Source organism: Maniola hyperantus, chromosome 22, assembly GCF_902806685.2.
Source record: "Maniola hyperantus chromosome 22, iAphHyp1.2, whole genome shotgun sequence".
NCBI lineage: Eukaryota > Metazoa > Arthropoda > Insecta > Lepidoptera > Nymphalidae > Maniola > Maniola hyperantus.
Window position 1 is genome coordinate 4,997,847 of NC_048557.2, and position 26,085 is coordinate 5,023,931.

General features: G+C 39.5%; 2 protein-coding genes across 4 annotated transcripts in view; one reads left to right on the forward strand and one right to left on the reverse strand.

Annotated features, from left to right (window-relative positions):
• Positions 1 to 644: 644 nt before the first annotated feature.
• The window catches only part of LOC117992859 (uncharacterized), a 40,466-nt gene continuing 15,025 nt past the window's right edge, over positions 645 to 26,085 (reverse strand). The window contains exons 5-17 of one of the 3 annotated variants that reach the window (XM_069506186.1): positions 24,494 to 24,657; positions 22,032 to 23,107; positions 21,201 to 21,315; positions 20,242 to 20,568; positions 19,592 to 19,699; positions 18,557 to 18,723; positions 17,609 to 17,731; positions 14,734 to 14,796; positions 12,736 to 12,826; positions 12,118 to 12,220; positions 9,212 to 9,904; positions 5,683 to 9,066; positions 645 to 2,518 (exon numbers count right to left, since the gene is read on the reverse strand). In XM_069506186.1, the coding sequence (XP_069362287.1) occupies positions 9,853 to 9,904; positions 12,118 to 12,220; positions 12,736 to 12,826; positions 14,734 to 14,796; positions 17,609 to 17,731; positions 18,557 to 18,723; positions 19,592 to 19,699; positions 20,242 to 20,568; positions 21,201 to 21,315; positions 22,032 to 23,107; positions 24,494 to 24,657 (2,389 nt within the window). In that variant the 3' untranslated portion in view covers positions 645 to 2,518; positions 5,683 to 9,066; positions 9,212 to 9,852. Of the gene's footprint in view, positions 2,519 to 5,682; positions 9,905 to 12,117; positions 12,221 to 12,735; positions 12,827 to 14,733; positions 14,797 to 17,608; positions 17,732 to 18,556; positions 18,724 to 19,591; positions 19,700 to 20,241; positions 20,569 to 21,200; positions 21,316 to 22,031; positions 23,108 to 24,493; positions 24,658 to 26,085 lie in introns of all 3 variants that reach the window. The other 2 variants (XM_034980567.2, XM_069506187.1) reach the window with 2 other exon arrangements.
• Positions 2,994 to 5,698, forward strand: LOC117992861 (zinc finger BED domain-containing protein 5-like). Its single transcript, XM_034980569.2, has 2 exons — positions 2,994 to 3,269; positions 3,373 to 5,698. Exons 1-2 carry the CDS (start codon positions 3,099 to 3,101, stop codon positions 5,275 to 5,277), a joined length of 2,076 nt encoding a protein of 691 aa, XP_034836460.1. The 5' UTR covers positions 2,994 to 3,098; the 3' UTR covers positions 5,278 to 5,698.

The window sequence follows — 26,085 nt, forward strand, 5'->3', positions numbered from 1 at the left end:
TTCTATAACGTCGGCAATCACAGCCAGAGGCGGCTTAACCTATGGGGCAGGGTGTGCGCCGCTCGAGACTCGTTCAAAGAACACGTCACTTGTGGCGCACCGGCGGCGGCGGCGCCGGTGCGCCACAAGTGCAAGTGCGCCACAAGCGCACGTGACGTGGTCGGCGACCGACATCTGACATCTGACATCTGCCGCTGACGCCACTTTATTCAATACATTTCGTTCTAGATTCCGCATACTTTCAGTCACGTCAGAATTCTCACAGTATGCACTAGATTCTAGAGTCGTTACGTCAGTGGGGTGGCAATCCTTGCAAAATGCTACGGGCCCACGGACCAAAGGGCCCCACGGCCCTCGAAGGCCGGGGGCCGAAAGAAAATTCGTGATCGTTTTATCAAATTGTGAATACTTACTTAGATTTGGTTTCGGGAGGTGCCGAAAAGAAAAAACATGCGCCTCCCATAGGCTATATAATATTGACAGAGCTATATCTTTCACATAAATCTGTCTCGTTTTAACTCAATCATGAGTCTGAGCAAAGTCAAAGTGCGCTCTATACTATAGATCTCAGCCTTAGTTTTAATCATTCGTCTAGATATGGATTTTGGGTTTTAGGTATCAATAAGTAAAGAAAAACAAAACCATTTTTGTAAATACACAATTTTATTAGAAAATGAAAACAAAATTCTTACACTACCTACATAAGGCACGATGTGTCAAAACAAACCGTACACGGCGGAATAATTCAGAAAGCGACGCAACGGATGGACCGACAGGCTAATAAATACATATAAAAGGGTGCAAACACACTGCCGTGTCGTGTCGCAACACACGGGCGTGCAGATCGACTAATCGGGCGCACTTCAACTGTCACTGCGCGAGATGGAATCACAACAAACCAGGAGCTCGATTGCGGTAGAAACTAGAAACACAGCTACAATGTCACGATCGCAATCACCGATTGGTTGACACTCGCTCACTATTGGCTACAATGCATTGTTGCAAAAAGAATATCACAAATTCAGCCAATCGCAGCAATTGCGATTGTAATAATGAGTGATGCAGTTTTTCCGAAAATGACCTGCAGTGTGCATAATGTACATGTCCATTACGACACCGATCGTCTTCTGTCGCATCACGATTCACGACACGCTGCGCCAGCTCAATGTGTTTGCACCGTAACACGACGTGAACTTAGATCCCATCACCTGTGCACTCTGAGATTTTACACAATTTTATGAACCAAACACCTTGTAACACGACGCCACCCGTGTTTAGTCAAGTAGTATATAACCGTTTTGTGCCACTGAGGTTGTATAAGGCGTGCTTTGGCTTTTCTCAGACTTAAGATAGAGTTTGACAGATTTATAATTTATATCTCTACATGAATCTGTCTTATTTTAACTCTATCTTGAGTCTAAGCAAAGTCAAAATTAGCTCTACTGATCTCAACCACCAATCGCATCTCAGATTTGACTACTTAGCCAATGAGATACTACAAAAAAATCGGTCATCCGTGAGAATATCTTGGACGCATGACGTAGATATGTCAAAGATGTCCACTAAATAGCATAGAGGATCATCAGAATATCAAGTCAGTTTGTCAGTCAGTGTCACAACAATGTCAGTTTCAGAGTTCAGTCCAAGTTTTTTATCCGTATTTTCACGGACTCGGATCGGATGAGTGCGTAACCGCTCTAACACGCATCATTACGTCGGTCTTCGCAATGGCTATTATATTTTGATTTAACACGTTTGGCGTAGAATCGTGTGTTTTCAAAGTGTGGTTGCATCACTACACAGACATAAAGACTGACACACATTAAAGGTGCAAACGAACTGTCGTGTTTCGCTGTTCCCAACGCATACCGACTTGACGATCGAATAACAGGTATTTTTTATTATCTTATTTTTGATAAGACTTTTGTCCGTCACTGACCCGTACACGTGAAAATTATGTTTCGTATGTCAAAAACTTTTTGTTGTAATTATTAAATAGAGCGTCTTCGAAAATACGTAAAATTCCAATCTCTATTCGTAAATTTGATTACCATTTTAAATTATCGATTAAAGAAAAAAATCACGGCAAATGTTTATGACGTTACGGCACCCCTATTTCATACAAGCTCCCAAACTAATCGCGCGTTTTGATTGACAAAGAGTTGCTGATTTAATTAGTTGGCAACATCTCTAGTGGTGCACATGACATAACTTGACTCTGACAGGCATCTATTGCATCACGGCTCGTCACGATACGGCAGTTTGTTTGCACCTTCATTCCAATAGTTTATGGGAATGGACAGTCTCTCTAGCCTTAACTCCGTGCAATGTTAATTTATTTAATAAATCATTAAAAAAAATTAAAAGACATGTATTTTAGCGCTCCAGGCGTATAGAGTAATGGTGCTAATTCCGTTATATAAAGCCCTAAATTCATCTTCAAGGATTACTTTCATTATCCATAACAAAAATTGTGGAAAGGACAGTAATACATTTAGTAAGAAAAATATGGCTGATTCTATTGTCTAGACCAGCGGTTCCCAAAAGGTGTTCCGCGGAACCCTGAGGTTCCGTGAAAGACCCTCAGGGGTTCCGCGAAAATTCAAGATTTCCATATTGTAAATCGTTTCACTTGTGATAATATTAAATTGACGTAATTTATTATTCATTTTCAATCAACTTGTTTTAAAATATTGCATTCCAAAATTCCATTTAGGCGCCATGTAGGTAGGTAGGTACGCTGTGCGTGTCACGTGTCGCGTCGCCCGGTCGCGCCGCTCGTCGTCCTCCCACCGCCCGCGCCGCTCGTCGTCCTCCCACCGCCCGCGCCGTTCGTCGCTCTCCCGCCGCCCGCGGCATACCGCGGCAGCTTGCGACCATTCAGTTGAGTCAATACTACTACAATACTACTACAATATTACTAGGACTGCACGTGATCAAGTTTTTGATACCAAATTTTAAAACTCGAAAATAAGCTAAGAATAAATTTTTTATTATTTTTACGTATTATAATGATAAATCAAATGCTACTTATAATAGTTCCACAAAAACAGGTCGTTTTTGCCTAAAATATTGCTGTGTTTTACTTACAGTTCACGATGGATAAATGGCTAAAACCTGGGATTGCTAAGGGGAAACGTGGTGCTAGCTTTGTGGACAGTAATGTTAATACTTATCAATCTAATCAAGCTTTTGACCAAGTCTCATCTTCACCAGAAGGAGAGACAATTGAAAAAAAAACGGAAATTACCAGTGGTGCTAGTTGTTCAGTAAGAACTTAATTCTATTTTTTATAATTTATTTCAATTTGTTAAAGTTACACGTATGTGTCCGCGCTTATACGAACTGTTTTTTATTGCATTTTTTTTTCAGGGTATTGGTACGGAAGACACTTTTGTTGAACAAAATCAGCAAAACACAGTGATACCATCTACTACCGACCATACTGAACGTCAAGCGGGAATATCTTCAAAAAAGAGAAAATATGATGAGTCCTATCTGTCCTATGGATTTATACCGATAGGGAATGCTGAAAATCCTGATGGAAAATGTGTTGTTTGCAGCAAGATTTTGTTGAATAGCTCCCTGGCACCTGCAAAGCTTAAGCGTCACCTTGATACTAATCATCCTCACCTCAAAAATAAAAACATTAGTTTTTTTGAAAGACAAAGAGATGTACATCAAGCAGGTGTGACCGCTTTACAAAAATATGCAAAAACTGATAATGAAAACGCCACGAAAGCCTCATTCATGCTAAGTTATAAGATTGCACGAGCTGGAAAACCTCACACAATAGCCGAGGATTTTTTGAAACCATGCATGACTGAAGTTGTTGCCTGCTTGCTTGGAGAGGATTCAGCTAAGAAAGTGGCAACGGTACAGTGTTCGAACAACATCGTATCTGACCGTATTCATAAGATTTCAGACCACATTGAAGATGAATTGATTGATAGATTGAAAGAGAGCAATGCATTTGCAATGCAACTGGACGAAAGTACGGATGTTGCCGGACTAGCAATACTGCTAGTTTTTGTCAGATATCCATACAGAGAATCTATCGAAGAAGATTTGTTTCTCTGTGCTCCTTTGGAGGCCAATACAACTGGAGAAGAAATTTTTAAAGTTATTGATGAATACATGAAAAAAAACAAAATTGATTGGAATAAATGTATTGATGTATGCAGCGATGGAGCTGCAGCCATGATTGGTAAAGTAAAAGGAACAGTGTCAAGAATTAAAACTGTTGCGCAAAATTGTACTAGCAGTCATTGTATTTTACATCGTCATGCTCTTGCCGTGAAAAGAGTGCCATCTGATTTAAAACAAGTCCTTGATCAAGCCGTACAAATCGTCAATTTTGTGAAAACACGTCCACTGCAGTCAAGGCTATTCAAAAAAACGTGTGAAGACATGAAAAGTCAGCATCAATCACTCCTTCTACACACGGAAGTGAGGTGGCTTTCCAGAGGAAGGGTTTTAAACAGATTATATGAATTGCGCGATGAACTGAAAGTTTTCTTACAGACCCTTCCTTCGCCTGCAAGTGCTAGCTATCTTGAACTGTTACGAGACGAGCGATGGTTGATGAGATTGGCTTATTTGGCTGACATATTTGATAAACTGAACACAGTGAGCAGCTCTTTGCAGGGAAGAATGATAACCATATTTACAGTGAGTGACAAAGTATCTTCATTGAAAGAGAAAATCGCCTTGTGGATTGAATGTCTTGGACAAAAAAGGTATGAGTGTTTTCCACTACTTGAGCAATTTCTCAAAAAATATAATCATCTTCAAATCGCTACAGACGTAGAGATAAGTATACGTGAACATTTGACAAACCTAAAAACATCTTTGGAGGAATATTTTCCAGAAGAAAAGCTTCGGTTACGGGAAATCGAATGGGTCCGAAATCCATTTAGGATTAGTACCAAACCTTTAACACTGACTGTATTGGAATATGAAAATTTAATTGATATTAAAAATTCATCCACACTCCAACAACTTTTCGAATCTGAAGCTATCATGAACCCGAGTCAATTTTGGATTGGCCTGAAAAACGAATACCCGGGCATTGCTGAAAAAGCTATCATAGCATTACTCCCATTTGTGACAACTTACAGATGCGAGGCTGGGTTTTCAGCGTACGCCTACACGAAAAATAAGTTTAGGAGTAGGTTGAATGCTGCACCAGACCTCCGCATCCAATTGTCGGACATAAAACCTGACTTCGATGTAATTTTAAGGAAAACTATGAAGAGATTTCATTCATCACATTAAAATTTTTGTAATTACCTTTTCTTCTAACTAAGTAAATATTTTTATCTTAAAAAGTCTTTCTCTTAACATCAAACATTGCGGACACCAATCCAAAAAGCCTCAGATGGTGTGATTTCACGAAAAAAAATGTTGCTGTTAAGGCGGAAATATACTTACGTGGCGTGGCATGTCGTGGCGCGCCAGGATCATACGTTTTCATACATTTGACAGGACGTGACACGACAAGGCATTCAAGTATGTCTTTAACCATATTAAATGTATGAAACCGATATGCTTCTGGCGCGCTACCACACGCCACGAGATGTAAGTGTATTTCCGTCTTTAGTTTACTTCTTACTAAAAGCTAGGGTTCCGCCGAAAAATGGTGAAACAAAAAGGGTTCCGAAGCCAAAAGAATTCGGGAACCGCTGGTCTAGACAATCGTTTTTAAATTTATAGATTTGCAGCGCTTGGCTGCAAATCTGGTGGCAAGTGATGATGCAGCTTAAGATGGAGTGCGCTTGCCTAGAAGATGCCTATTCACTCTTGACTTGGAGGTACCCATATTATAATTGGAGGGGAAAACTGATGTCGAAACGGCGTTCCAAATTAGAAATGAGGAGGCAAATCGCTTTGTAAGTATCCATGGAATTTCGACTCCTTGGCGATGCCTTGCGGTACGATATTAGATAGGTGAAGGAGGAAACAGGTCGAAAAGTTCTCTAAACCAAATTGACAGTTCTAAATCTAATGCTTTGCTTTTCTGCAAGGTACATTGTGAAAGGGATAGTCATATATTTAGACATGTAATTTTAGTTTCATTTAGAGATTAGAGGTGTATAATAGAATTAGTAACAGTTAAACTATTTATGTATAACAAAATTAACACCATTTTACAATTTTATTGCATCATAACTCAAGTAAGACAAGTTATAAATAAAATAAAATAAAATTTAAAAGATGCATAAGCTTTTGTAGTATGTGCATCTACAAAGTGCGTAACAAGTGATTTTGTGCAATATATTAATATGTATAGTATTGTATTAAGTTTGATTGTGTAATATTTTGATATAACTTTTGCGTAGTAATTATTTTTTTAAGCTGAATGATATTGATCTGTTTTAAGTGAGTTTTAACTATATGTATATTAAGTATATTATATTTTATTTGTAATAGGAAAAGCGGTAGGCGACACTTATTAAGATTTTAAATTAGATTAATAACGAACTTTACATAATTTACATGAATAATATTATATTAGTAGGTATATTGTATACATACATAAACAGCGTTTAACCAGCTAAACACTTTAATTTTGCTTTTTTTTTTTTAAATATTTCGTTGAAAATCGTGTACTATTTGTGCGTGTAAATAGTTTGAAATAGCGATACAATTTTTTCCCTATTTTGTTATGAATAAATGGAAAATCGAAACTACAGTCAGATAAGTGGACAGTGAAGGCTTTTGACAGTGTCAAAGACAGCGAATCAATTAGAACTTAGGTTTCCAAAGATATATTTTGTATAGTGTAGTAAATTTTACATCTAAAGCAATCATACATTTACACGTCCCTATATGAATACAATCTCTAAACAAAATGCAAAAATTGTCTTATTCTGAAAAATAAATAACTAATTCTGAATCGTGGTCGATACACGATACTAATTAATAAAATTACTACGCACTAAACTTGTAAATATAACATAGAAATAATATCTTAGTTTGTATGTCTTTGTACCAAAATCGTGAATTTTAGGTGGAAAATTTGGAATTTTGAGCTAAATATTTAACGTTAGAAGGAGAGCATTATAAAAATTTCGGAGGATGAAATTGGAGACCTTTCACTATCTGAAAAGCGAATTTCCTACCCTCAAGTGCAAGACAATAACAAAATTTTTAGATAAAAAAATTTTGAATGTCGAAATATATATTTATTAATTCGTGCATATAAAATATATCAAAAGAATGTCAGTAAAAAGTCATGATAAAATGTGTGTGCATTCATTTCGAAATTTAAGGTGGTAACATACCTATAACATGCGAGTGATGTGACTCATGACAAATCAACAATATAGGCTTCACGATAGACTAACTCATGTTTTCATAATGACTCCAATAACCTTCTGTCGCATTACGACACATGACACAGTAATGTTTGTGCACCTTATGTTTGCGTGTTATAAGTATGTTTCCGTCTTAAAAAGTATTTAATGTCAGGAACTACAATTTTTTTTATTGCTTTGAAGCCAAATCACAATTTTGTCTTCCAAATACCACAACTAATATAATTCATACTTAATGAAATGTTAAAAAGGTATTTTTAGAAGTTATGGTAAAAACGTTGACACTAGTCAGTTTAAAAAATTTCGTACAAAAATTATGCTAAAGTTAGGGAGTAAATTATATAAAAAAACTTATATTATGTAATCGATTGTTTTCTTAGACTTTTGAAATTATATTATACAATAGCGAACAACGCACACTTGCGATTTTCGTGTCACATCTTATATGTCACGTGAAATCTTATACACAAAAGCGCGACATTTGGAGAACTCTTTTTAACTTTGACGAAAGTTGCAAGTATGTCCGCGCCTTAATATGAACTTTTCTGATAAAATTATATGCGTATATTACTGAAAAATCGGTTATTTTGTTCAAAACCTCAGATTTAAAAATGTTTTTAATCAAATAATATACGCATAAACCCCTTAAAATTAGCATTAACAACAATCGATTGGTGACTATCAAATAAAAAATATCATCAATATTGTTACTACAGATTAATTAGTAATATTTTAATCTTAATCTCAAACGGTAGAATCTATGAGCAACAATACTGGGAATATTTATTTTTAAATTATATTATTTATTAACAATTTACATAAAAAAGTTTTATACGAAAGCGGTTGGAAGTTCGACAATAGACATCGAATTTCGTTAATCAGTCGTATTTATTTCGTATTATTCCAGGAGATAGTGGGAAAATTGAAAAAGGTGCTTGATAATAGCTGAAAGTCTGAACAGTTGGCAGGTGTAGTTTGATATACTTTTCAGACTATAGAGACACTTCATACAGTCGGTCGATGGAGATATCTAGACAGAGCAATTCTGCGGGAGACAGGGGGGGGGGACTAAACCAACCGGCAGAAGATCTATCTGGCTGCATCATCACTTGCCAGCAGGTCTGATTGCAGCCAAGTGCTAGTATATAAATTTAAAAAAAAAGCAGACATTCACTATCTTGTGTAGTAGTCGTTAGCAGATCAGTTGTTCGGGTATGTTAGTACCTACTACAACCGTAAAGCCAGCCTAGTACTTAAACATCAAAGGCTCGTCTCACTCTATGTATTTACTCTGTGCTACAACTGTAACTGTTCCTTTGCTCATTGTTTGAAACTATTATTGAAAGGCTTTAAGTATTCACGTCAGCAACTTTCATCTGATCTTCGCAACAGGATAAACAAGAAGTCAGGTAAAAAAAAATTATGTATAGTTTTCATCAGACGTCAGCATAATAACCGGAACCGACAGATAAGCATATCTCTACAGGGCCCAAGAAGAAAAGTCTTTACCTACCTTTTGGCCTTTGCCAAAGACCCACACCAAAGTAGCAGCTGTGCTTGTGCTGTGCTGTGTTTTATCAAGCACTATACTCAAATTCCCACGGGCTCTCGGAGTATATTAGTTTAGCTAAGATCACACTTTTTGTTTTGATATCATCTTCCTTCAAGCCTAATATAACCACTTCAAGAAAACTGTCACAAAACATGTCACATATGAGTATCAAAATGATTTTGTCACAGATTTTATCTATAGTCCGCGACAGGTCGAGATGGCAATCAGGGCGGAGGAACGCCCCGCACTTCAGCACGTCACCCGCGCTCACCCGCACCGGATCAGCACGGGGGCTGTACGGGGCGTTCCCTTCACGATTGCTATCTCGACCGTCGGGTACTATAGTTTATATCGAGAAAACAATGGCAATAAGTGTGATCTTACAGTGTAAACGCTTGTGCACTGATTCGAATCGAATCAGATCAAAAATCTGATCAAGAAAATCTAAACTGATTCCGGATGACAGTAACTCATTAGGGACTTCATCTTATATTTACTCCATAACAAAGTTGTCTAGTATTTCGGAGTAATTTTTTCTCGGATTCAGATCGAACCAGTGCAAAAGCAGTCTTACACTCAGGTTTCCTAGGATAACGGTGCCATCATATAGGAGTCCATTAAACGATAGATCAATCATGATTGATGATCATGTGTAACTAATGATTGATGGAGCAGAAAATTATCCAGACATTCGTCATGCGAACATCAGTCACCGCATTAGACGGTAGGTTTTCGTCACGTCTATGTTTTTGTCAGTCACAGCAAAGACAATGGCAAAACCAGGGCGTAACTGACAAAAAAACCTATCGTGTAATCAGTGGATTGTAATTTAGATCTCAAAAACCGCTCTATGTGACGACACAGTTATCCTAGCAAACTGAACTGAAGTGTTTTTAACGCTAGATTTAGTTTATTTATTAGTTTAATACATAAATAATGCAAGGGCTAGAGGCCCAGGAGTTTGGCACAACAAATCGTATGTCAGTATTGGTCCGTGTCGCCCGTCGGGGCAACTGAGTATACTGATGGGGGTCTGAAACAAAATTAATAATTTAATCACTACCCCTACTATAAATGTGAAAGTGTTCGTTTGTTGGTTTGTCCTTCAATCACGTCGCAACGGAGCAACGGATCGACGTGACGTTTTGCATGGGTATAGTTTAAGACGTAGAGAGTGACAGAGGGTACTTTTTATCCCGAAAAATCAAAGAGTTCCCACGCGATTTTTGACACCTAAATCCACGCGTACGAAGTCGCGGGCATCAGCTAGTTTGCAAAATTTTATGCCAGAAGTAGAGAATTACTTCCCGACCCGTAACCGACACAGCTCAACGGGTTGCGAAACTAAAGTGGCAATGGGCAGGGCACATAGTTCGAGAAACCGATAGACATTGGGGTCCCAAGGTGCTAGAATGGCGACCTCGCACCGGAAAGCGCCTTTGGAAGACTCCCTACTAGGTGGACAGACGACATCAGACGAGTCGCTGGGAGTCACTGGATCCAGGCAGTGCAAGACCGTGGCGTGTGGAAGTCCCTACAAGAGACCTACATCTCCAACAGTGGACGACTATCGGTTAACAATGATGATGATCTGCTTGAAGTGTCAAACCTTAGAGCCTCAATAGCTCAACCGGTAAAGGAGTGGACTGAAAACCGAAAGGTCGACGGTTCAAACCTCACCTGTTGCACTATTGTCGTACCTACTCCTAGCACAAGCCTGACGCTTAGTTGGAGGAAAGGGGAATATTAGTCATTTAACATGGCTAATATTCTTTTATAAGAAAAAGAAAAATTGTATCAGTGTCCATATCATCTTTACTATCATCGCTATCACCAAGATAATGGATGTACACAGCGTAATGGATTGCCACAGGGTAGCGTCCTGGCGCCAAGCCTGTTCAATATCTACACAAACGACCAGCCTAGGGCACAGGACACTAAAAGCTTCATTTACGCAGACGACCTAGCACTAGCAGCTCAAGCGGACAGCTTCACGAGCGCAGAGGAAGCACTAACCAAATCCCTGAACCAGCTCGGTGACTACTATGCGGCAAATGGATTGAAACCAAACCCAAATAAAACCGAAGTCTGCGTATACCACCTTCGTAATAAAGACGCAAACAGAGAACTTAACATCACATGGCAAAACACAAAATTGTCGCATAATAGATTACCCAAATACCTGGGCGTAACCCTCGACCGAAGCCTGACAATGAAACAGCACTGCATGAACACCCAGCAAAAGGTCTGCACACGCAACAACTTACTGAGAAAGCTGACTGCGACTTCCTGGGGAGCTAAACCAACCGTCTTGCGCACTACAGCCCTTGCGCTCTGCTATTCCGCTGCCGAATATGCCTCCCCTGCATGGGAACGATCGGCACACGCAAAGCTGATCGACGTAGCTCTGAATGAGTCCTGCCGTCTAATAACAGGTTGTCTGAAACCAACACCTACCGACAAACTGCACCAGCTGGCAGGAATAGCCCCCCCTGAGGTGCGTCGAGCGGTCTCTAGCTCGGTAGAAAGAACAAAGCAGACACAGGATAGACGTCACCCACTATTCAGTCATAAACCGGCCCGTCCTAGGTTGCGCTCAAGGAATAGCTTCTTACACTCAGTGCAGCCTCTCAAGCAGTCCGCTGAAACTACACGTCTTGCTATGTGGAGGTCACGGCTAGGTACCCCGAATCCGAACACCAGCATGAGGGAGAGACTAGCCGAAGGATACAATCTCAGCTGGCCTGTCTGGAGGTCGCTCAACCGCCTCAGAGCGGGGGTGGGGAGGTCTAGGGTGGATTTGGCGAGGTGGGGCTTTATCTCGGTACATGATACACAGTGCATCTGCGGTCATCCGAAACAGACCATTGCGCACATGACTGGGTGCCCTGCGTGCCCGACAGCCTGCACGAACGAGGAGCTGTACAACGCTGCCGACCGAGCAATCGCGGTTGCGGCTTTTTGGGCTGCCCGTGTTTGAGGTGACCGTCGACTCGAAAAGAAGAAGAAGATCACCAAGATCATCATCATCATCAACCCATCTCCAACTTTACTGAGGAAGACATCGTGAGTAAACCTGCATGCCTGAGAGTTGTCTATAATGTTCTCAAAGGTGTGTGAAGCCGTCCAATCCGCATTTGGCCAGAGCGAGGTGGACTATGGTTTATCCCTTTTCATTCTGAGAGTACACCCGTGCTCAGTAGTGAGCCGAGTTGATGATGAAGTAGGTTTAATATAAGTAAGTACCTTAGAGCTCTCCTCGGCGCAGGCAATCGGGAAGGCCGGGGCAGCGCAGACATGCGATCGACGCCCGTCGACGGTCGCGGCTGTTCTACTTGTGGCATCGGCACTGAGAAAAATATAGTTTCATTAGTAGATGATTGCTGCGACTCTATACGCCTGGCTTTAGGTTTCCCGTGAGGATTTTTTGATTAACTTATGTTAATTAGATGCAGAAAAGTGTACATTTCATTAATCTGACAATTTGAGTGTGACGTCAGGAAATGGGAGAATCACAAAGTTTCAAAAATCAGCCATGACTGGTTGGGTCCAAATTGTCAGTTTTTTGAATAGGAGCTACTTGAGGATTCACTTAACACCCATTCTCAATATCTGACGCGCTCGATAAATATTTTTGGGTCTATTTTCCTTTTTAGATCCATCGTTAGATGCACTTGACGATTCAAAAGTACTTGTAAAAATTTGATTTTGATTTCCAGCAAAGGGCATATTATATTGGTTAACGATGACGATCCAACCGAATAAGCACCTACATTGCTGCGCTATAAAGTTGAACAAGATCGACAATAAGGTGCATACATCTAACATTTTACAGGAAAAGCCGAATAAAAAATGCTATCATACCTGTTGCAGCCTTCTGCAGAGGGACCGAAGTGGGCCGGGACACGCGCAGCTGTGACGTGCCCGCTATCGAGTACGGCCGAGTTGTAGGAGGCTGCAATATTGCAAAACAAGTTTTATTTGTCATTTTTTAATTCACCACCACCATCCAGTGGCGTGCAGGTCATAGAGGCATTAATGCACTGCTTACCCCAGTTGTAATAGCTCAATGCATATTTTTCATTATGACCTACCAGTAAACAGGTTTTTACCTAACTAATGCCTACCCTGGCTTCAAACCCTATGCACGCCACTGCCACCATCTGTATTTTTTTATTTTATTTCGACTTAATGAAAAGTGAACATTTTACACCACACTTTTAGACCAATGCACTAGATAAAAACCGGCCAAGTGCGAGTCAGGCTCGCGCAATGAGGGTTCCGTACTACAGTCGTATTTTTTCGACATTTTGCACGATAATTCAAAAACTATGATGCATAAAAATAACTAAAAATCTGTTTTAGAATATACAGGTGAAGACCTGTCATATGATACCCCACTTGATATAGTTCTCTTACTTCGAAATGGAATATACTAATTTTTAGTTCAAGACCACAATTTAATTTTTTTTGTGTGATGTAACCACAAATTCACGGTTTTCAGATTTTTCCCCAAATGTCAGCTATAAGATCTACCTAGACAGACAGACAAACAGACAGACAGACAGACAGACAGACAACAAAGTGATCCTATAAGGGTTCCGTTTTTCCTTTTGAGGTACGGAACCCTAAAAACTGAGACAGGTGTTTGCAATTTGCAACCCAAATAGACCGTAGCTAGGCCGGGCTAGGGCTGACAAAGATCATTGACCTGTATATATAAAACTAGTTCATCCCCGCGACTTCATACGCGTGGACCAAACAAATTTCAAACCCCCTGTTTTACGCCTGTAGGGATTGAATTTTCAAAAATCCTCTCTTAGCGGATGCCTAAGTCATAATAGCTATCTGCATGCAAAATTTCAGCCCAATCCGTCCAGTAGTTTGAGCTGTGCGTTGATAGACCAGTCAGACAGTCAGTCAGTAAGTTAGCTTTTCCTTTTATATATACATATAAATTCAAAGTCCTGACTTATATATCACAGCACAGCACAGCCTAAACCACTAGTCCTAGAGACATGAACTTTGGAGGGTGTGTCCATTGTAAAGTGTCCAATCCACTAAAAAGGATTTTTCAAAATTCAACCCCTAAATGGGTTATATGTGGGTTTGAAATTTATGTAGTCCACGCAGACTACATAAATTTCAAACGAAAGAAGTTTTACATAGCGAACATCCCTATTCATGTGAGGACAAAGACATCCAGAATTGCTAAAACCTAGAGAACAAAAGATTATCTCGTTTCACAGTCGATAAAATAGTATCATATACCTTTGGATATTTATCATGCATTTTATTATATTTTTTTAATTGAAAATGGGGCCGATTCTCTTGAACACAATCTCTAAACTAAACTAAATTAACAGGTCTAAATCTAATGTCATCCTTTTCCGCGAGCAGCATTATGAAAGGGATAGCAATAGATTTAGTCGTGTCATTTTAGTTTAGGTAAGAGATTGGAATTAGCCACACTGACGTATTATTATCCTATACAGTATGCAATATATAATGCGTACATTTTGATATCTCACTCGACATTTTAGCTCTGTGTCAACTGTCATGTCAAAAGTACGATTTTATTCGTTAATTAAAGGTAAACATGACAGTCGACACATAAAGCTAAAATGGCGAGTGTGATCTACAGTAGCCGGCAAGAAATATTGTACATCGACCTTCAGAATGAGATTTCGGCTTTGTAGAGCGTTGTCTCTGTCACTCATACCTATGTGACGTTTTGTCGGTCTCAATGACAGAGACAACGCTCTACGAACCCGCTATCTCTTTCTAAGGATCGATGCACAATATTGTCTGCGGCGTACTGTATGTTGTTTTAATGATAGTAATGGTATGGAGATAACTTACAGGTGCGTAGTGGTTCCGCAGCGACACTGGCACGCCACTCGGCCCCACTGCGCTCAGCCGAAGCTTCACAAAATTGAACCGTATCACCAGGCCATACGGCATACGGCCCATAGCATAATAATACCAACAACTACATTGAAGGTTATCGTGGTAGGTCGGATATATAAAATTAACAAGCTCAGGGCCTGTTTCACAACCACCAGATAAACTTTATCTAACGGATAGTCATTTTGACAGATTCCCAATACTAAAACTGTCGTAACGTCAAATTTACTGATAATCCCGTCAATTTAATTAAGAGATTGTGAACCAATGGCCACTATTACGACTTTATCTAAAGAAGAAGAAGTAAAACTTCTTTAGGCATAGAAAAAAAATAGGTGAATCAAAGTGGCCTGGAAGTGGCATCAAGAATAATTGTGTGTGCTTTTTACCTGGGCACCGACCAATCATGCTATAGTAGGTAACAGTGGCGAAATGTCCATATAACACGATTCCCATCGGCTTCCCTTTCAGAATTGGCATATAGCGTAAGTACTTAGGTACTACTAGTACTTAGTGACATAAATGTAGGCCAAAGCCCAAATGCATGCAACGTACTGTGTACGAAATTTATTTGCCTAAAAATTTATAATAACATCAAATAAAATCTATGCTATGCATCAAGTCATAGTTATAAACAAGCTAATATAATAGTATAGTAAACTCGCAAACAACCCGGTAAACATCGGGTTATGCCTTAGCGCTTTCTTAGCATTCCATCTCTTTCATTTCCCTAGGAAGCGAACAACGTCTGTCTTGCTTTACGGACGAGAACCACCAATTTAATTTTGCCCGGTAGCAAATACGAATTTGTAGCTCTGACAGGTCAGACAAATTAGACATGAATAAGCCGCTGCATGCCGGGTTACTGTATTACACCTCCAAATTAAAAATTGTATTCACAGTACTGTTTCAACAGGTACATACTACTATTTTGTATTTTGTAGGGCGCTTTGATACATATTTTGTTTACGTGAAGGTGAAGCATCATGCGCGCTTGATTTTAAAGTTTGTGATTATGTTATTTTGATATACTTAAGTATAATAAATTGGGGTTAGTGACTAATAATTCTAATAAGTGTAAGTTAATATTGATTTAGTTTCAGTTTGGTAATTCAACATAAGAAATGGCATTAAATTCACATAATTAAGTAGATGTTTAGATTTTAGCTCATTTCGTAAAAAAGAACAGGCATATTCCTTTCGAATACAAATGACTGTTCTGGCCTTGTTTTCTATTTGTTTGTACATTTGTTTTTGTGTGTTAGCGATTGTGTTGGAATCTCTTTGATTATTATCTTTTAATTTAAAGACTAAAATGGTTAGGTATACTTAGTTTTTGATTTGGTTTGGGTTAAGTGTGTATTTAATAAAGCAAGCAAGCACAGATGTGTCTCACAGCAACATAAAAAGGCTTTTTTCAAAGTCACAAAGATTTTGAAAATACCAGTGCTTTTACAAAATAAATGGTGAATCGGTGACGGTGGTGTGGAGCTGATATTTTTTTAGGTAAGAACATTTTGTTTTGTTGCTCCGGCTTCCCTTTTTTAGATTTTCACCCCTCGCCACTGGTAGGTAATCATATTTTTCTGTTGGATTATGCTATGAGCCATAATGTTGGACATACACAAACATGTAGGATTAATAACACAAAATATTACAACAATGGCAATGAAGGGTTAGTCACAAAATATTATATTACTTTAACATATCATTAGTGTGACCAATCAACATTGAGCTATGCTGCTCTGTGCTGTGCTCAGCTAAGCTAACTTTCTGGTGCTGGTTTTTTTACAAACAACATTGAGGTGCGTGGTGTGCTGTGCGACTGCGATAGCGCGACATGCATGCGTACAAGTGCAAGCGAGATAGACGGAAGACTGAGCGAGATGGCCAATGCGTTACGAGCGAGCCAGCACGTATCGCGTGATCCTAGCTATGTTTTAAACATAGTACAGCCGTACAAAGCGCAGCTAAGGAAAGTTTGTATCTTCGTTAAATTCTAACAGGAGTGATAGAGCATAGCACAGCGCAGCATAACTCAGTGTTGATTGGTCATCCTTAGGGTCCAGTTGCCACTTGCCACCACCAAAACGTAAATAAGTTGCCCAAGTCAGTACCCATGCCTCCATGATTAAGGTTAAAGGTTTTTGGTCAAAAGTTAACGAACCCTGATTTGTGCAACCCATTTTGATTTTACTGCCGGTCAAATCTTAACGGTAATCATAACTTAAATTAAGTATCTGTCGTGCTAACGCAACTGGACCTTATTTTAGTAAACCACCACCTATGATTGTTCTATAATTTTACACCAAACGAAACTCAATTTAAAAAAAAACAATATTTTAACTATTCTAAATAATATCTGTCCCGGCTTTACTCACGTGTGTAGTCGACGTTAGCCCGACTAGTTTCGAACCCATACGGGGTCCTTTTTCAAGGGAGTCCGTTCGCGCACGCGCCGCGGTTTTAGAATGGAAATCACTCACGGTAGTTTAAATGCTAAAATATTTTAACTAGCTTATGCTCGCGATTTCGTCCGCGTGGACTACACAAATTTCCAAACCCTATTTTACGCTCTTAGGGGTTGAATTTTCAAAAATTCTTTCTCAGCGGATGCCTACGTCATACTAGCTATCTGCATGCCTCAGCCCGATCCGTCCAGTAGTTTGAGCTGTGCGTTCATAGATCAGTCAGTCAGTCCTTTTCCTTTTACAACTGTTGAGCTATTGAGGCTCAAAAGTATTGTTATGATCACTAGTATGATCATTTATTTTGATGCTACGAGATTATATAACTATCATGATAATAAGCTAAGGGTAAAATTGCTTACATCTTTCGGCGCTACAAGCTGACTTTGAGGTCGTTCACGACGCAAGGTCTCCGTTCCTTGTCGGACGAGTGGTGGGGGGTTCATTAATGTTGGCCTGTCTTGTCTTTCTGGTTCCGTTTCTCTCTGTAAAGATAAAGCTTTTATTGTAAAACTAGACGCTTTTATAGTAAAACTAGCTTATCCTACTAAGTACCGACAACATTAATTCACTGTGAACACTTCCTGAATCTTGATAACTTAGGCGGGCAGTAACCCTTCAGCATCAGGATTGAGGAGTTGGATTCAGAAATTAAAATGGAAACCTTAACAACCTCTATTGGTTAAAAAAATATATTTGCAAATCGGTCCAGAAACCTGGAAAAAATCGATGTACATATATAAAAAAACCGGCCAAGTGCGAGTCAGGCTCGCACACTGAGGGTTCCGTACGACAGTCGTATTTTTTCGACATTTTGCACGATAATTCAAAAACTATGATGCATAAAAATAAATAAAAATCTGTTTTTTGAATGCACAGGTGAAGCCCTTTCATATGATACCCCACTTGATATAGTTATCTTACTTTGAATATTGAAAATACTAATTATTAGTTCATGACCACAATTTAATTTTTTTTGTGTGATCTAACCCTAAATTCACGGTTTTCAGATTTTTCCCATAAATCCAGCTATAAGACCCACCTACCTGCCAAATTTCATGATTCTAGGTCAACGGGAAGTAACCTGTAGGTTTCTTGACAGACAGACAGACAACAAAGTGATCCTATAAGGATTCCGTTTTTCCTTTTGAGGTACGGAACCCTAAAAAAGTCGAAAAAAAACAGGCCAAATTGAGAACCACCTCCTTTTTGGAAGTCGGTTAATTAGTAACACAGAGAGCTATATAGCGTACTTTGACTTTGCTCAGTCCACCCCGACCGTCGTCCGACCGACGGGTGGAGGCACGCACCTGATGTGTCGCGATAGTGTAGGACTCCCGTCGTTGTGGCATGGAGAGCGCCGAGTGTGTGGGCGCTACGGGCGCGGTGGGGCTGAGGGCGGGGTTGGACGCGTACACCCCTCGCCGTACCATCGTCCGTCCCGCTAACACTCGCGCCGCACTTGAAGGCGGGTTACCTGCGAAATTGCATTGTCTTATTGATCTTCAAAAAATAATAGCTTACAACACTCTTTGTCGTCGATCTAGCAAAGGTGAAATTGCTCAATTTACGGCTCTGGCATAACCAATTTTATTTTTATTTTTAAGAATATTAGCCATGTTAAATGACTAATATTCCCCTTTCCTCTCCAATTAAGCGTCAGGCTTGTGCTAGGAGTAGGTACGACAATAGTGCAACGGGCGGGGTTTGAACCGTCGACCTTTCGGTTTTCAGTCCACTCCTATACCGGTTGAGCTATTGAGGCTGTTAAAGGCTTGAGGCTATTTATCGGTCTACTACGCGAAATTCTCAGGAACTTCACAAACCTATTCCTCCTTCACCATTCGAAGAGAGAACAGTGATATGGCTCTTTGAAAACGATGGCATCTTTGCGTAGTTGATATCTGTCTTCAAACCAAGATTGAATAGGCATCTTCAATAAGAAAGTGAGCCTGTACATAATGTATTGGGAAGAAGTGTGTGTGTCATCATCATCATCATGATCATGATCAACCCATCGCCGGCTCACTACAGAGTACGGGTCTCCTCTCGGAGTGAGAAGGGTTTTGGTCATAGTCTACCATGCTGGCCATGTGCGGATTGGTAGACTTAACACACCTTTGAGAACATTATGGAGAATGAGAGTTCTCCATAATGTTCTCAAAGGGCATGCAGGTTTCCTCACGATGCTTTCCTTCACCGTTAAAGCAAGTGATATTTAATTAATTAAAACACACATAACTCCGAAAAGTTAGAGGTGCTTGCCCGGGATCGAACCCCCGACCTCCGAATAGAAGGCGGACGTCCTAACCACTTGGCTATCACACAGAATTGTGTGTACTGACCAGGTATTCTATTAAGTTCCTTGTGAGAACTATACTGTCGGAGTTTTGAAGTCGGCAAACCGGTTTTCCTTGGTACTGTTGAAGGCGGTGGCATAGCACTGTATAACCCTGGAATTACATTCATTCATTAAATTATCTTCGATTCTAACTTATTATACTAATCCATATCCATACTTAATATTATAAATGCGAAAGTGTGTCTGTCTGTCTGCTAGCTTTTCATGGACCAAAACCGATTTAATGAAATTTGGTAGAGTTAGTTTACATCCCGGGGAAGGACATAGGCTACATTTCATTCCGGAAAATCAAAGAATTCCCACGGGATTCCTAAAGGCCCATCCGTTTAACGGATTTATATAAAATTTGGCACAGAGCTAGCTTACATCCCGGAAATTGACATAAGCTACTTTTTATGCCCTAAAATCAAAGAGTTCCCACGAGATTTTTTATCATCATCATCATCTATTTTTATATATGCGAAAGTATATCTGCCTGTCTGCAAGCTTTTCATGGCCCATCTGTTAAACTGATTTTGAGGGGTACAGGGATAGTAGGCAAGCGCGCTCCATTTTAGGCCGCATCAGCACTTGCCAGTAGGTCTACTACCAGCCAAGCACTAGTCTATAATTTAAAAAAAAAAAAATTCTTACCATTATCCGTAGACGAAACTCTAGGCACGGCCGCTGGCCTTTGCATTTGTGAGGGAGCAGCTATTTTCTTCTCTGGATAATTCTTTGCAGCCATTATATCCCTTTTAGCAGACGTTTTTTTGACGATAGTGGCACTGTTAATGACTGCCTTGTTCAAGTATGGCTTCCCCATATTATCGTTGGAGTTTGGAACTTTAGTGACGGTATAGGATTTGTCGTCAACCATATTATTATCGTAAATTGGGGATATAGTGCTATTGAGGTCTAAGAATTCTTGCTTTACGCCGCTTCTGAGGGCCATTAGTGGTGTTGATGCTACTTGAGTGCCTGTTGAATAATTTAAAAAATAAAATAAAAATAGCGATCAAACGAGCAGGTGGGTCACCTGATGTTAAGTGATTACCGCCGCCCAAAAACATTTGCAGCACCAGAGGAACCGCCAATGCATGCCATGCCAGGCCTTTCAGGAATTTGTTGCTCCTCCCCTTGAATAACCCTATGTTACAATCTAGTAGAAACACCGCCGAAGGGAGAATTCCACAGTTTGCATGTGGAAAAAATGATCTGGCACAACAGGCTGTCAAAGTGCACCAGGCACACAGCGCCTTCTGAGATCAGTTTTGCCTGTGAATCCCCATTGGTTAATAGGTTATTATTGGTTAGGTTAATAGGTTTAGCTCATGCCCGCGACTTAGTCCGCGTGGATTTAGGTTTTTGAACCTCCCGTGGAAACATTGATTTTCCAGGATAAAAAGTAGCCTGTATCACTCTCCAGGTCTAACTATACCCATGCAAAAAATCACGTCAATCCGTTGCGACGTGATTGAAGGACAAACCAACAAACCAACAAACACACTTTCACATTTATAATATGGGTTGTGTGAAGACGGAAACGTTTAAGTGCGGAAACCAGCCCAGAGTGAAGAAGAAGAAGATTGGCTGTGATGTCATTGACTTACGTGGATCGGCAGTATCAGGCACACTCTCGGGCGGACTGCTGGAGCTGAAGGTGCCAGTATCAGTGCCTGTGCTCTCGCTGGAGCCCACCATTGCCCGCTCTTGCATACCCCAATCCTGGCATTACAAATAAAAAGTTATTTAGAAAAAATTAAACCGACTTTGTAAGGATAACACATATTTTGGAGTGACAAGCGCGGAGTATGCCTAAGCCTTAATACTGTAGATTGGGAACACTATTGGGATGAACTAAAAATGTTTTGTGGTAGTGTCTCACACTTATTATTGGCATGTGTTCGCAATCACAATTTGAGCGAAACACTAATGTGTGAACTAAATTTAAATTTTATGAGTATTGTTATTTTAAACAAACCATTGAGTATTTCGGCAATGAAAGTGTATGAATTCACTAGTGATTCTCTAAATTTGTCATAGGATTAGGTTTCACTATGTAAAAGCCCCTTACAAAATATATCAGATTTAAAAAAAAAACTTAAAATGACAGCTCCTTTAATACAAAAGCTGTATTTCAACATCATGCAAGTTACGCAAATTACAATAAGAGATAAGGACAAAAGTCGACAAGAAATAGCTCGCACAGTAGTCTAAAAAAAGACGAGGAAAGACTTATAGATCTTCGATTCCACCACCTCAACCCGTTTGCTTCTAAAGCCTAACAAAACCACGACCACTCTGCCAAGAGTGCTACGACGAAGAAGAAGAAGAACGAAGGGGTATGAGGCGGTGGGGCGCCCCGTACACCCGCACGTCACTCGCGCTGTCCCGCATCGGTTTAGCGCGGCAGCTATAGTTTTTAAGGTTAAACAACTTACCTCTTGATTCAACTCCCTATCACCGGAATCGATAAGGCTCATCGTTGCAGAATTTATATCGATTATGTTATTATCATCCGCTTTCACGAACACAACTGTCGCGTCCATTGCATTAGTTACAATGGGTTTCGGACAGGTTGGAGATGATTTTTTGAAGGTTGCATTCCTCTTCGGCGTTTCCCTCATATGTTCTTCTGGTCTGTCGTAATTATTCATCGCTCTCCGTCTCGATAGTAATTCTGAGGCGTTTTCCATACTCTGTTTTGGCACTGTTATAACAGTCTGGTTTGGAAGTTGGATAGTTTTTACTGGGGATGTATCTACTTGGTTCACTGGATTGGAAGGTTTGTCCGGTTCGCTCGGTAATGCTTTCCTTGCTAGAGACAGCTTTTGTCTCGCCTGTATAATCTCATTCAGTTCCTGTTTATCGAATGTGACATTCATACTGTTTTTGCCTTGATCAACTGCTTGGGTTTTAGGGATGCCCATATCTTTAAAGAAAGCATCATCGCATTGAAAAGTTCTGTTTACATTTTCTTTCTCTGCATCGTTGTCTCGCCTGAATTTATTGTTAGAGTAATGCAGAGTTATAGTCTCACTCATTTCGCCGTTGGGTTTGCTTTGGGTTTTTGGCGAGTTCTTGGGTTGGGGAACACCTAAATTGATATCACAGTTTTCATTGAGAACTTTGGCTGTATCGATCTGACACGCCTCTTCCTTCGCCTTGGTGTAACTTTCAGAGTTTTTGATCGAGTCTCGCTTGGTGAAACTGTTGTATAGGTGACATCTCGGTCTTGCAGAGAGCAGTTTTTCGGATTGGTCCAAATGAGTGAATGTTGCAGAACTGAATATATTTGTGTCGTTTGTTTCAGTTTTCGCTTTGGATGTGTTTGGGACTATGTAAGAGGAGTTGACCGAGTTGACTAAACTGGGTGGTAGAGAGTCCATGAAGCTGTCATTGTCAGGATAAGTGGTTTGGGAGAGGAAGCTGGTGCTCATATCCTTTTCGTCTAAGATGCTGAGTGTCATACTTGTCATCATAGGATCTATGCTGTCCCGCCCGGATATCGGCAGCCCTGAAAATGTTTTATATTTGACTAGCGACCCTATTATATAAGTAGCTTATTACAATTTTCGTAGAGATCTCTAATTTTTTTTAATATAATGTAGCCTACTAGATGATGACCGCAACTTCGTCCGTCGATTTAGGCTTTAAAAATCCCATAGGGAGCCTTTGATTTTCCAAGATAAAAGTAGCCTATGTCCTTCCCCGGGATGTAAGCTAACTTTATACCGAATTTCATCAAAATCGGTTAAACTGTTGGGCCTTGAAAAGCTAGCAGACAAACAGACAGACAGACACACTTTTACATTTATAATATTAGTATGGATAAAGAATATATTATTTTGGAATTGAACTATTTTAGTAGTATCTATTCTATATATATGATAAAACTAACTTATGCCCCCGATTTCATCTGTATGGAATACACAAATTTGAAACACCTATTTTACCCCCTTAGGGGTTGAATTTTCAAAGATCCTTTCTTAGCGGATGTCTCTGTTATAATAGCTATCTATCTGCATGCCAAATTTCAGCCCGATACGTCCAGTACTTTGAGCTGTGCGTTGATAGATCAGTCAGTCACCTTTTCCTTATCTACACTAATATTATAAAGAGGAAAACTTTGTTTGTTTGTTTGTTTGTTTGTTTGTTTGTTTGTTTGTTTGTTTGTTTGTACTGAATAGGCTCAAAAACTACTGGACCGATTTTAAAAATTCTTTCACCATTCGAAAGCTACATTATCCACGAGTAACATAGGCTATATTTTATTTTGGAAAAAAAATAGGGTTCCGTAAGATATTTGGGTTTTTCGGACACAAGGTGTAAAAAATCAACCAGAAAAGTTACTTATTTTGCGTACGCTGCCTAAACTATAAAAGATAGAACCATAAAATGTTCTAATTAATTGTAGATCTTATAAATATCTACAAAAAAGTCCGCGACACACTATACCCATCTATGTCGAGTGAGGCACAGCAACCATTTTTTTATTTAAAAATCTTGAATTTTTTTTGGACTACATTTAAACGCGTTTATTTTACTCATGCTATTAATCCTTATCAAAATAAATGATTTCATCACTAAGAACAGTTTATGGAGATAATATTTGGTCTTTGAATGATTAAAATTGGACGTTTGGTTTTGAAGTTATGGCGAAATTAAAATATTACGATTTCTGCTGCACGGCCCGATGTCGTTAAGTTTGTTTGTAGGGGGTAATCTTTAGAACTACTGAACCGATTTTAAAAATTCTTTCACCAGTAGAAAGCTACATTATTCCTGAGTGACATAGGCTATACGGGATCTTTAAAAACCTAAATCTACGCGGGCGAAGCCGCGGGGATCAGCTAGTATTATATATTTAGAGATATCATTTTGGTTCCTAGAGAAGTTTTACCTGAGTCTCTCTGCGATTTCCTGCTATCCATAGACTCGGCGTTGAAGTTCCCAGAGTTTTCCAGCATCGAGGAGACGAGACTTGGCGGAGACATGCGCATGAGCGATTCACCACTCCGGTACATGTTCATGCTACTGCTTTCCTGCATTATATGCATTACGCCTCTGGAAAGGGCAGAGAAAAATTAAAATCATAGCAAACAAGAGTTTTTAAAGTAAATTTACCTAACAGACTAATAGTAATGTAAACAAAAAAACCAGTCGACTGCGAATCGAACTCGCGCACGAAGGGTCCCGTACCATCGTACAGGAAATAACACTTCTTAATTATTTTTTAGGGTTCCGTACCTCAAAAGGAAAAACGGAACCCTTATAGGATCACTTTGTTGTCTGTCTGTCTGTCAAGAAACCTACAGGGTACAACCCGTTGGCCTAGAATCATTTGGCAGGTAGGTGGGTCTTATAGCTGGCTTTATGGGTAAAATCTGAAAACCGTGAATTTAGGGTTAGATCACACAAAAAAAATTAAATTGTGGTCATGAACTAATAATTAGTATTTTCAATATTCAAAGTAAGACAACTATATCAAGTGGGGTATCATATGAAAGGGCTTCACCTGTGCATTCTAAAACAGATTTTTATTTATTTTTATGCATCATAGTTTTTGAATTATCGTGCAAAATGTCGAAAAAATACAACTGTAGTACGTAACCCTCAATGCGCGAGCCTGACTCGCACTTGGCCGGTTTTTTTTTTGTAAGGTAACCACAAAATTCACGGTATTCCGATATTTTGCTTTATATGTGCTAACTTTCATGATTCTAGGTCAACAGGAAGTACCCTATAGGTTTTGATTCCCTTGACGGGTCTTGACAAACAGACAGACAACTAAGTGATCCTGTATTATACCTTAAATATTAAAATATAAACGCAAACTTCATCATTTATAAAATTAAATTTTTACTTACAACTATAAAATAAATCATTTCTATTCTTGCCAATAGTAAATGTAAAATCTATGTATTTAATTAAAAGTCGATACAAAAAAATTATTTATGATATATTTCCGACCAATTATTTGAAATGACTCGGCGAACAAATAAAAAGCCGTGAAAGCGTTCAACACAAAGGAACGAACGACAATCGTTAGCATAAGACTTTGACTTTCAATATTGTCGAATGCTGCCAATTCGCACTTGGCCAGCGTGACAGACTATGGACTAAACCATTCTCATTCTGAGAGGAGACCCGTGCTCTGTAGTGAACCGATCATGGGTTGATCATGATGATGATGATGGTTGATAGATCAGTCAGTCAGTCATCTTTTCCTTTTATATTATTTAAACTACTACTAATACAGTTCTAAAAATAATTAATAATAAAAAGCTGTGATAGCCTAGTGGTTAGGACGTTTACCTTCTAATCGGAGGTCGGGGGTTCGATCCGGGCACGCACCTCTAACTTTTCGGAGTTATGTGCGTTTTAACTGATTAAATATCACTTGCTTTAATGGTGAAGGAAAACATCGTGAGGAAACCTGCATGCCTGAGAGTTCTTCATGTTCTCAAAGGTGTGTGAAGTCTACCAATCTGC

Excerpts from the sequence above, each read along its gene's own strand:
- LOC117992861 (XM_034980569.2), top strand. The coding sequence starts at position 3,099 with ATGGATAAATGGCTAAAACCTGGGATTGCTAAGGGGAAACGTGGTGCT. Across the intron at positions 3,270-3,372 it reads CCAGTGGTGCTAGTTGTTCA|GGTATTGGTACGGAAGACAC; the intron begins GTAAGAACTTAA and ends TTTTTTTTTCAG.